The sequence below is a fragment of the Grampus griseus genome, assembly GCF_964374135.1.
Source record: "Grampus griseus genome assembly, chromosome: X".
Classification (NCBI taxonomy): domain Eukaryota; kingdom Metazoa; phylum Chordata; class Mammalia; order Artiodactyla; family Delphinidae; genus Grampus; species Grampus griseus.
Window position 1 is genome coordinate 18190508 of NC_138999.1, and position 12926 is coordinate 18203433.

The 12926-nt window shown below is 42.5% G+C and overlaps 1 protein-coding gene across 3 annotated transcripts in view; it reads right to left on the reverse strand.

The window, feature by feature from the left end:
• Window positions 1–12259, reverse strand: part of SMPX (small muscle protein X-linked) — a 54409-nt gene extending 42150 nt beyond the window's left edge. For 2 of the 3 annotated variants that reach the window (XM_082680780.1, XM_082680781.1), the window contains exons 1-2: window positions 12061–12259; window positions 7981–8037 (exon numbers count right to left, since the gene is read on the reverse strand). In XM_082680780.1, coding sequence (XP_082536906.1) covers window positions 7981–8019 — 39 coding nt within the window. In that variant the 5' untranslated portion in view covers window positions 8020–8037; window positions 12061–12259. The remainder of the gene's footprint in view (window positions 1–7980; window positions 8038–12060) is intronic. The other variant, XM_082680779.1, reaches the window with a different exon arrangement.
• Between the last annotated feature and the right edge of the window lie 667 nt (window positions 12260–12926).

Sequence of the window (12926 nt, forward strand, 5' to 3'; positions counted from 1 at the left end):
GCAGTGGTTGAGAGTCCGCCTGCCGATGCAGGGGACACGGGTTCGTGCCCCGGTCCGGGAGGATACCACATGCCGCGGAGCAGCTGGGCCTGTGAGCCATGGCCGCTGAGCCTGCGCTTCCGGAGCCTGTGCTCCACAACGGGAGAGGCCACAACAGTGAGAGGCCCGTGTACCGCAAAAAAAAAAAAAAAAAAAAAAAAAGCCACATTTGAAAAGTGAGCCGTTAACTCACTGGCCTGATGCTTTTTCATCTTTAAGGCATGACTCAAGAAACCCAGAACCTAAATGGGTTTTTTTGTGGTTTTTTTGTTTTTGTTTTGGGGGTTTTTTTTTGCGATACGCGGGCCTCTCACTGTTGTGGCCTCTCCCGTTGCGGAGCACAGGCTCCGGACGCGCAGGCTCAGCGGCCATGGCTCGCCGGCCCAGCCGCTCCGCGGCATGTGGGATCTTCCCGGACCGGGGCACGAACCCGTGTCCCCAGCATCGGCAGGCGGACTCTCAACCACTGCGCCACCAGGGAAGCCCTAAATGGTTTTTTTGACAGCAAATATTGACAGGATCCAGAGCAGCCTGTGAACGTGTCAAGTATCCAATCATTAATGTACACCTAAGGGAGTGTCAGAGGATTGCTTTGTAACTGATTAGAGATGATTCATTAATATAATTGTAGGGCGGTGATATTTGAGTGACAAATTATAGGCTAAATTAGAACCATAAGAAAAATTCCTTGTAACTTGAATTTCATAGAAATGTGTAGACCTATAAGCTCTCTGTTTTTGTTCCATCAGCCAGAGGATTGGTGTCATATTCTTGTCTTTTTCACTGACTTGCTGTTTGAACACAAACAAAATACTTTCTCAATGACTCGATTTTTCCATCTGCAAATTGAACATGGTATTCACTACTCAAAATGGGTTTGGAATATGAGCTACGTTTTTATGAAAGAATAAACAAACAGAAATCAATGACCTGGAGTTGATATGAGGTTGGACTTCCTTCTCTATATAGATTCTGTGTAAGTGTAAAGGAAGCAGGCTTTTGTTTTTTCCTTTTGTAACACCTTCCCTTGCTTTTATTCCCTCCTTGAGATTTATTAATCTTAAATATTTCTAAATATGCCCCTGATGTAGCAGACCCAGTGCATCACTTTCCCAAGCTATACATACTTTGTTACATCCTCAAAGTTGGAATGGAAAAAATCTACTAGATCATCTTTTGCCAGAACAGGATACAGTTCCCTGATAATAGACCTATCTGATGTGAAATGAATACTACACTTGATCTCACCAGGTGAAGAAAAGCCGAAAGAATTCCCTGTAAGTTAATTCCACTAGTCCCTTAATTATTTGTATTGTTCTCTTGCTTGGCTCCAGGCTTTGAGCCCGAGAATTCTGGAAACAGTATTCCCTCCACAGCTACTCCTGTGTGACTTACAGTGCAATGGCATCTTTCCCCAGTGGGCTGGATTCTGTAGCTGCTAGCCACTGGATACTGACAATCCCACTCCACTTTGCTTTCCAGAGCCCTTGTTCTCTTATCTCCCCCTCCCTTTTCGTCCCCACTCAGTCTCTCCTTTTAGCGCTCAGGCTTTTGGAGTTTCCTGCCATTGCATATTTGTTTCAGATGACTCCCCACGGGTTCTATCTTTAGTTTTCCAAGGTCTCCAACAGTACCTGCCAGAATCTATAGCCTCCCCCATGGCTTTCTCCCAGCCGCTGGAAGAGGAGCCCCTATAGGGTTGCATTTTACAATATTTCTTTCTGTGCTCTCCTATTCTTACAGTCCTAGTCCTTCTCTGAATGGAGCAGGATATGACATTTTGAGATTTCTAGCATCTTCACAGAAGACTCTCAGAAACAGGGGTGTTTTCCCAATAGCTAATTTTAAAAGATTTCTTATTTGATATATTAGCCTAGATTAGGAAGACAGACAGACAGACAGACAGACACACACACACACACACACACACACATACATACACACACCAACTAAAATATATCCAACCCATTTTAAAATAAAGCTCTGTATCGCTAGAATGCATGACTTCTTTGTCTTTAGGGATTCTTGAAATGTGAAATAGATTCAGAACACACAGAACTTTCCCACTCAATACAATTTTGAGAAACTCCCACTCAGCCAGTTTTTCACCCATGATGTTTCATACTGAAAGGTTGTTGTGTTTTTTTTCCCCTCTGTTCTCAACACTTTTTGTTCTCTTCAATAATTTTCTGAGTGACTCAACTGTAGTCTTGTCATCCAGGGGAAAGTAGATTTCAATAATGTATCGTACAGCTATTAAGAGAATGTCTACAATCGGTTGAAGGCAGGTTATATTTCTGAAGTACTTGTGAATGTCAGCCTCAAAAAATGACATCCCTTAGTCAGTGTATGTCACCAATATGGAGCCCTGGCAGAGCAGCAAAGATCACCAGCTGGAGGTAGCTCTAGAGTCAAACTGCTACATTTCAAGTTCTGGCTACACTTCAAAGAAACCAGCAGTGGAAATCATAAACACTGTGTTATAGTGGTTTACCTAAGAAAGAAACAGTAGATCCAAGGTCAAAGGAAAAACATGTGACAAATGAAAGTTCATATTTTATCTTTCGCATTTAAATGCACTAGTAAAGGAAGGTATGTATCATCATTATTATTATTAGCTTTTTTATTTTTTTGCGGTACGCGAGCCTCTCACTGTTGCAGCCTCTCCCGTTGTGGAGCACAGGCTCAGCGGCCATGGCTCACGGGCCCAGCCGCTCCGCGGCATGTGGGATCTTCCCGGACCGGGGCACGAACCCGTGTCCCCTGCATCGGCAGGCGGACTCTCAACCACTGCGCCACCAGGGAAGCCCCTATTATTTGCTTTAATAAATGTATTTGATTAACTGACCAGCCATGGGTGGTTTTAGTCTGTTCCTTTGTACAAAGGATTGTCACATACCTGAAACCTTTTATAAACTGGAAGTCCTAGATGGAATTAGAGTCCCTAATACCTGTCTGTAAATATTTTTGTCGGGCTCTTTTCTTCCACGGAGCCCTTATGCCCTGAGCAATGGAGAGTGGAAGAGCAATGGTAACGGGTGGGGAAGGGAAAGAAGTACTAAAACTCAGGGCATCAAGATATTCTGTTCTACACATGGATTGGGTGACAGTGGAAACTTCCCATAGTAGGAAGCCATACACTAACTAATGATGCAAGGCTCATATAATCATTCCTCTAAAATGTATGATAAAGGAGTTAGTTTTAGTTTCACGAGCAGCTTGATTAAGTCAATTAAGCAGAGAGGTGGGATTCAGTGGCCATGGTCATTTGTATTTCAAGACCATGTTTGTTACTGAGTCACTTTACTTTGTACTTTTCACTCCTAGCCAACTTACATTTAAGATGACTTTAATCAGGGTAAGCTATTAGCTGCTTCTGCTGAAATGCTGGCACCGTTTCTGAATGTCGGTTGAGGGCTTTAAAAGGGAGGACCCAGCATCCATAAAATGGTAATTGTCCTTCAAGTAGCCTTGGTAGTTATGATTACACCCACTCCTCCATCTTCACTCTCGGTGCCAGACTGGAGATAGTAAGTAATAAGACTAGTCACTGTTACAAAATGGTTCCAAACGTGGGCTTTGGGATCAGGCAACTCGGGTTCAGTTCCTGACTCTCCTACTCACAGGCTGTGTGATCCTGGGTGAGTTTTTTTGCTTCTCCAAACCTTTCATTATAATCCATGGAAATCCCATTGCACTGTGCCAAGTACATAGTAAACCCTGAAGAAACTGACTATTATTATCGTCCTAATAATAAACCTTAGAAGTTATTCTCAAGAAGTTCATGGACTATTAGAAGCTGGACAGAAGCTTACAGGTCATTTAATGCAACATCCCCGCCCCCTGCCCTTTGCAGCTCATGAGGACCGGGGGTGAAGTCACGGAGCAGAGCTATGACTAGGGCACAGGACTCTTTTCCGTTCAACCATGAAACTCTCAGATCTCACGTGAAAGGACAAATAACACTCAGCTTACTTTGATCAATGGTGAAGAGAAAGGGCCAGTGACGACTCAGAGGACATTGGCTCTGGGTGGGCTGAGGCCCTGGGGAGGCCCATGGCAGTTGCCAAAGGGGGTGTGTTCAGGAAGAAGGGGAAGGACAGGCAGGTGCTGCCAGTGGTCAGTGTCACTTGGTCTCATTAGACTTACCAAACAGATCGCTGATGGGATTAGATTTCCCGGCAGCTCTAGCTTTCCCCACCACCTGTCATGTCAAATTCTTTCATCTGAAAGGATCAGACCCACTGTGCCTAGTGTGCTGATGTTACCTTGGTTGCAACTCCATTCCCATCAACAGTGAGGTTTAACAAGCAGCCTACAGAGCACAGAACTGGGGTCAGCAAACTACGGCCCATGGGCCACATCCAACCTGCCACCTGTTTTTGTAAATAAACTTTCATTGGCACACAGCCACACCCATTCATGTATGTATTGCCTATGGCTGCTTTTGTGCTGTAACAGTAGAGCTGAATAGTGCAGCAGAGGCCCAGTGATCTGTAAATCTTAAAGTATTGATTACTATCTGGTCCTTTACAGAAAAGGTGGGCCAGCGTCTGGTCTAGAGCCTTATCAGCTGCTTAGGAGACAAAGGCCCTCTGCAGACTATGGAAGAATCAGCTGACTCCTTCAGGATGTTTTTATGTCCCTGCGATAAATGAGATTTCACTAATACAACTGAAAAGTAATGCAGACTTAGCTAGAATCCCCTTACAATTCAAAGGCCATCTCTTCTTCAGTGTGGATGTGAAAGACAACTGTCCATCTCCTCTGAGGGTGGGTCTGATTCTGGCCTCCCGCTTATTCTGGGGCAGGGAGGAGATGGAAGCAGCTGAAGAGAAAACAAGGCCATTCCATGCATTACTTACTTGGATAATTAGAAGAGCCATCTCTTAAGGACTTTGTGTGCTATAAACTAGGCACCTGCCATACATTATTTTGTGTATTCATTATAACAATCCTGTTAAGTAGTATGAATGTCCACATTTTACAGAAGGGTAAACTAAGGGTGAACTGAGGTCACAGAGTTAGTGAGTGGCCAGGTAGAGATTTATAACCATTTGGCTCCATGTTGTCTGGTGTACATAAGTGCAGTAATTCAACTACCTATGCCTGACTGTTAGAAATATGGTTGACAGAGGCTTAAGTTTGCTCAATCCAAACAAAATAGAGATCTAAGTCATTACTTCTAGAAGTTTGCACTGCAAAATACTATCCTACAAGATACTCATTTAAAAGGTCCAATATGTTTAGAAAACATTGTATACATCACTGCCTTCTTGGAAATATATGAAGCCATTAGCAAGTTATGGACTCTGAGAAATCCTGCAGTAAAGATCCCATTCAACTTTGCTTAATGTTGTGTTCCCAGACACTTTAGCATGGAACCCTTTAACTAACAACATCCCATAAAACTGCTATTCCAGGAGACGCACTTTGGGAACTGTTGAACTACATGATTACGATGATGATGATTGATGATAATGGCTAATATTTACTGAGCAATTACAATGAGCCAGGAACTAGCCTAAGCACTTACAAGTATTGATTCATTTAACCCTCGCAGGAACCCTATGAGCTCACGTTATTAATTCCCCACTTGACAGATGAGGAAACTGAGACACAAAGAGGATAAAACAACTTGCCCAAAGTCGCATAGCTAGTGAGTCCTGGAGACCATGAGCTCCTCAAACTCAAGGATCAGGTTTCAGTTCATCTTTGCATAGCCAACACTTAGTATGGTGCCTGGAACAAAGTATGCACCCAGAATGTGACAGTTGAACTGAATTGGAAATGAGATCCTAATAAAAAGAAGTGACTAGAGTGTGTTGAATGGAACATTTAAGATCTTTAGTACTTATACAACAAGGGCACTCCTTCATCAGCTGGGGTTTCTATTTGTTCCACATAAGACCATAGCCTAGGTAATGTTCCTACTACAAAGCATTTTGTATAGAGTAACCATTTTCATATTTTATTTAATAGACCCTACATTTAATGCAGAAATGATAGGAAAATATCAGATAGTGCAGATCCTATTTAGCCACAAGAAATAGTATTTCATTTGAAGGTGCATTAAGTTAGGCTTTCTGTCTGGCATAAAATATATTGAGAGAGGCAATACCACATCCATAAGGAAGCACTGCCTTTGTTGGTAGAGTAGATGGATTTTTTTTTAAATGCAGTATAATAACAGCTATTGAGAACAGTCAATAGCAGCTTTTTAAATATTACAGACCTAAAAATATATCAAGGTCAAAATTAATAGGTAAAATACGGGTGAATTTTCAGTGTAGATTTGAGGGAGGCCAGGAAGCACTAAGGAAGAAAAATCAACACACTTTCAGCTATAAAAGGAAGAGAATAAAAGGCAGCCTGAGAGACTATGTTTTTGTGTCCTGCAAAATAGAAAGGAAATTTTATGTTTAGCACTTTGACAGCTTCAGATGCAGTGATTAAATGGTATTATTTTTTGTCACTTTAACACAGAGCATTCCGGAATGATAAGTATTATAGTAACAATGTGACCCTTAATGAGGGCTTACTGTGCTGTTTTAAGCATCTTATACGTGTAGCCCTAGGAGGTGAGTACTGTCCCCATTTTACAGATGTGGAAACAGAGGCAGAGAAGTAAAGTAGGTAAAGTGGTTTTCCCCGTGATCCCACACCAGTACAAAATGGATTAAGGATTCAAACTCCACTAATCTGGCTTCACAGCCCATGCCACTAACAGCTATACACACTGGGTAAAAGAGAAGGTTCAAAGGCTCAAGGATGCTCACAGGCCTGGGAGGCAAAATGAATTCTACTACCAATGTCAGGGTACATACATCAGAAACTCACTAGGTGGACACCAGAGGGCCAAACATGGCAATGCAGAGTTGAATCCTTGCCAATAGGCCCTTCCTTGGTGGTTTGTTCTGTGACAGGTTTCCAGAGGTTGTTATATATCTTACCAGTTAAGAACCCCATCCATTTGAGGCTATGCATTAGTCATGACGGGTAAAGATACGTCCCTCCACCCACTTCCACCACCGGTGTGTGCTAGGATTCCTCACACCACAATCTAACCACATGCATGTCCCTTCAAAATACAGTCGTTTATGAGTAGGTGTATGTATGATGGTGCATCAGACCCCAAGTATTCAGAAACTACCATATGCTGTGCAGTATTCAGGAAAGCCCAGGGAAAAAAAGTTTTAAAGTTCCTTTAGAGAAAGTACAAAAGGCTCCATCTTGATGGAAAGGAAAGATGGAATTTTACGATAAAGCATTGTGCCCACCGTCTCAGTATGGGAGCCACTTGAGAGTTAAACACCAAGCTCTTAAGAGAAATAACAAATTTAGTACTGAGTCAAAACAAATACTAAAATTTTCTCCATAATTGTATTTGTGTTCCAAAATGCCTGCTTCCCCCTCCCCTTATTGTGGGTAACACTTAAGTCAGATGAAACAACCAAAGAATTTGTTTGTTGAGAGGGCATGAGGAGACATAATAGCATACGGACCTTAAAAAATAAATACCCAAGCCTTGGGAAGAACACTTGACAAGAAAAGGATGTTATTTAAAGAAAGATGTATTCTAAACAGATGAGTCAACAAACTCAATTGGATATAAAAATGGAAATTGAATTGTTAAATTCCCATCGATGAGCATATCAAAAACTTACACATCAAAAAGCATATCAAAAAACATACACACTGCATTTTTGTAGAAGACCATTTAATTCTCATTTATAAACTTTGACTCCCTTACAAAAATACCTTCTCCCTTCTCAGTTATACATTACCAGCCTTATATCCTTCCTTAATTGTACCTTACACGAGTCTTTCTTTTCTTTTTGAAGTGAATCATCAGTTGGGGTGAACAGTCACAAAAAGTCTGATTTATTAAGCAAACAGACTGGAAGTTGCTGATGTTAAAACACAAATATGTCTACTTACCTGGATGGCTCTGACATTGGAAACTGGCTGTTTCGACATATCGACAAGGTCTTATCCCTAAAAAAACAGGTAAGAAACTGTTAGAGGTGGCGGCATTCAGATTCTCAATCGTGATAAATTTGAATTTAACTCATGATTCAACTGGGCAGTCACCCCTTTCACTGGCCATATATTCTTTCAGTCTCAGTTTCCGGTTACTTAGAGACTCTCCTTCCTAATGCCTCAGGGAGAGGGAACACTAGAGCGCTGGATAAATCATTCAGGAGGAGAAATGCTGAGATGCCTCTCCCCTGATGCTCATGATAGGCAATCAGAAACTTGAAAGGCGCTATCATCTCCTTCCCTGCCCTCTTGCCCCCCTGCCAAGAACAGCAAAGCAAAGAGGTTGTGGGAATAAAACACCTTTGTTTGGGGCCTCAGAAGCTTTCTGCTTGAAACTGAACTTTTGATCTGAACCGAGTTGTTGCCAGGGCTGCACGTCAGTCCATCGGGACCGCCTCGCCTCTGTCAAACACCCAAAGAGAAATGGCCTGTATCGCATTCTTACTATTGCGATGCTCCCTGCTCGCTGTGCTCGTGTCTGTTCTGCACAGAGACCTGGGGGACATGGGCCGCGTCTCCCTGCTCTGTGCGTCCAGAGCCTGGGCTCTGTAAACCAGGCAACCAGGCAGCTGGCAGGCAAGCCTCGCCTCTGTCTTCTTTTCTTTTAACGAATCAGTCTCAGAAGGCAAATAGGACTTATGTGACCATGTCAGATCCCTAAGAGGTAGCAGTGCTTCCTTCCCAAAGGACCTTTGCTTTCTTTCAGTTCGTGAGACCTGACTTAGAGCCCAGGGACTAGTGGCCGAGGTTTACTGGGGCTCAGGGAGCAGGGAACAGCCCAGCTCTGTACAAGTGATGTTATAGCTAGGTCTATTAAATGTCGACAGGACGGAGTGAAAAAGTTTGAAATTCAGTGAATTAAAAACACGCTGCTTTTTAAACCCAAATGATAAACTGGGTTGACTAGAGTTTCCTCAGTTGACTGGTGTAAGTGTGTGGGCTCACTGGTGAGTCAGTGAACACCGAGAGCCGTGTTGGCATTTGTTGCACGTCCGGTGTCCTCTGGACTACGTCAGTCAACATCTCTAGGCCCATTTCCTCTTCCTTAAATTTCACCTACTTCACAGGTTGTGGTACGAATCAAAATGACATAAGGTTCCTGAAAATGCCTTGAAAACTGTAAAGCATGGTGCAAATATGTATTGTTTTATTGCCATTGCCCTTAGCTGGAGACTTTTTAGTTCTATACTGGTCTACAGCTCTAAGTACAGAGTAAAAACTGCTGTAGTGATGCCCCACACACTTTAGAGATAAAATTTACGATCTGAGAACTCTGAAAAACTTGCTTTTTTTTCTTTCTGAGGTCTTCAAAGTCTTAGGCTCTATTATACAAAGTTAAACAATTACATAATTTTTTTAAATCTCTGAAATTAGTATACTCAACTATATAGTCCTTGGAGTCACATACATGAAAACAATGGGATTTTTTTTTTTTACAGTTTCACCTGAATGTTTTGGTAATATACAGATACAGCCTTCATGCATAAGGGTCTAGGTAGAATTATTTTCAATATGGTTAAAAAAATAGGGACTTCCCTGGTGGCGCAGTGCTTAAGAATCCGCCTGCCAATGCAGGGGACACGGGTTCAAGCCCTGGTCCGGGAAGATCCCACATGCCGCAGAGCAACTAAGCCCGTGCACCACAACTACTGAGCCTGCGCTCTAGAGCCCATGAGCCACAACTACTGAGCCCGAGTGCCACAACTACTGAAGCCCAGGCACCTGGAGCCCGTGCTCGGCAACAAGAGAAGCCTGTGCACCGCAACGAAGAGTAGCCCCCGCTCACCACAACTAGTGAAAGCCCGAGCACAGCAACGAAGACCCAAAGCAGCCAAAAATAAATAAATTTATAAAAAAATAAATAAATTTATTTTTTTATATGGTTAAAAAGTTAAAAAGCAATAACAAGTTGAACAATTAGGAATCCATTTTTGCTCTATGATATGTTTCAGATAGGTTGCTGTCTTTCCTGCAGTGTCAAAAAGTCAATGAAGGATTTTTAATTTTTGGATCTAGGACACACAGCTCAATTTCAAAAGGAAAAGCTTGGTAGTTTAATTTTTAATGTTTCTATTCCTCAAAAGCTATTAGAAGACATGCAAAGCAATAATTCTCACAGGACTTTAAATATCTCATCATATAGCATTCTCTGTACGTGTACAATTAAAGTTTAACTAATATCACTTGGGAACTTTAAAAAATTTATTGTATGTCAATTTGAAATGTGGGGATTAGGAATTTCTTTATGTTATTACAATAGCAAGTTGAAATGTGGGAAAAAATCAGGCAGTGAATGATTGTGTTATTTATACCGCATTGACTTTTTTTTAAATTAGGCTGATTTTGTTTTTTCGCTAAAGTCCTGGATTGCTTTGTATTTTGTGGACCTCTCAGCCTAGCGGATGGATATTCCTTGGGCCTTGTATAGCATTGGTATAATCTCATTTGCATACAAATTCCTTCTTAACATATACGTCAGTCTGCGAGACAGACACCTCTAGAAAGTTGGTCAGATCCCAGCTCTCATTCCTTGCAAACGGGCTAGATAACGTTTGTGTAAATCATTTCTGCAGCCGTTCCCGCTGTCCTCATTATTCTCAGAGAAATCAGGGCAAAGCACACTGATGAATAAAAATAGACAGTGTTCCCTGGCTCTTTCCCTGGCCCTGCGTTCACCTCCATTAAGGATGCAGGGTGTAGAATGCACCTTCCTTCTGTATCTGCATGCCTCATCCCAGGACCAAAAAAGAAAGCTATGCCTTAGATGCACAACTCCACTCACACCGGGGCCACAGCTTTTCATCCAAAGAGGTACTCTTTAAAGCACTCTATTACTGTGTCTCCTGGTTCTGGCTACAATTTGAGAACATGGAAAGTTTTACCATTGACTTTTACAAAGCCTATACTACAATGGAAATGCTTGCCGGCTTAGCACAGTTGAGCTTTCCTGGCAGTTCTGCAAGTCAGTGGGGATCTTTAATGGTCCGTATGCTGAGTCATGTACAATATACCTCTGCTGGTATTTGATTGGACAGCATCTAATATCTGACTTCTAAGTAAGACTCTTTCACTTACTAAAAATTTGTCAACATTAATATCGCTAATTTAATAAGCAGGGATTCAGAGGAAAATAAATCAATATATGGAGAGAGGGGGCTTCGTTTGTTCTTTTTAAAGGTCAATTAAGTGGCTACAGCTCAGTCTCACAGGGAATTATCTTCTGTCTGCTGCTAAAAATAATTCCCAAGAAGGGTGTAGAAAGATGTTCAGCTGTCCGAACTAAGTCTTTATTCAACTCTGCCTGAGATATGCCGAGAGCGAAGAGACACTCAGCATTGCCACGTATCATAATCTGGTGCCCACATAGGGAGAGACAGGGCTGCTGCCCTCTACTCTGCTGGGTATGGGGAACACTGCGATTGAAGTGAGGCTTTCAAAAAGATGGGTCTGGAGTATTAATGGATTTATAGGTTGATAGAACTTTATCACTGAGGCCAAGCCTGGTGCTTAGGGAGAGGAGAAAAGCGTTTTAAACTTGTACTGTGTTAACAGCTCTGGCAATAATTTGCATTTAGGTAAACCAAAGAGCTAGCATTATAGCTTTTCTCTGACCCAAATTCTCCTGATTATTTCTAGGCTTACAGCCCGAATCAGTCTGCAGCTGACTGACTGTAATCCTGGCCATAAGAATCAAAATGATCTCATGCTCAGGGTCACAGTCATCATATCTGGACCATGGAAATTTTCTTAATGTCCCTATCAATGAAAACTACTTTTAGTTCGATATCCTTTCAACCTCCCCGCCCCCCAACAATTTATAAAACAGAAGCAGCAACATCACCAATGAACAGTGAATTTACAAGGAAGCTACACCCACTGGTTACAAGCCTACAAAGTTATAAGTAGCCACTTCAAGTTAGGTAGCAAGGAAATTTCCTTCAGAAAGCCCAGTTGCCTGAGCTGGGTCCTCCTGCTTACCTGCTTTATGTACTTGTTTCCTGCCTGAGGAAAGTTCCAGGCAGCCAGGTGCAAGAATACAAGGCTTCTCAGTGAGTGGAAGGGACGCCCGGTGTCCTCTGAGCTGTGATCTCAGTTCCGATGCTTTTCATGTGGCTGAAATAGCTCAAGTGCTCTGTGCCTCACCCGGTATTGAGAGCTGCTCCTGGCTCGGGGCTGGAGGGGAACTCGGTTTAAGGATAAGTGTTAAAGAGAATTCCTGTCATAGCTCACAGTTGTTCTTCCTAAATATAGAGTTTGATACAAGCCATACGCTGCCTCCAAAAGGCTTGACCGTGCTGAAAGGAGGGCTCAAATGTCAGCCGGAAGGTGGCTCCGGAATCTTACTGCCTTCCTAATCTTCCAGAAGATGCTGGTTGTGTTTTCTCACAACTTCTGAGGGGGCACAGGAAAGTTTGAAAAGTAGGAAAAGTTTCTATCTTTAGCTTTATTACCCAGAGGTGAGAAGACCCAAAGTGTTCAAAAAAAATTGGAGAGAGGCGGCACGGCACCACAAACAGTGTTTGAGTCCTTGCTTGGTCACTGAGGAGCTGAGAAAGTTATTTCATAATCAACACTCAGTCAGATTATGATGAACTACCAGATATCATCCTTTTCGTCGGTCAAAAATGGTCACAGATCAACTGACTCGTGTGGTTCCAGGGCCCAGAGTCCTTACTCTCTCTGCTCTATACCGCCCCTACTCGTGGCAATGACTTTGGCCCTACAGCACATGAGGCAACAGAACAAAACAAAAGAGAAAGTATCTATCTTAAGTATGACAAGGGCCAGGACCAGGTATGAGGCAAAACACTTTTTAAAGAGAACACTGCCAAATCCTAAAGCAC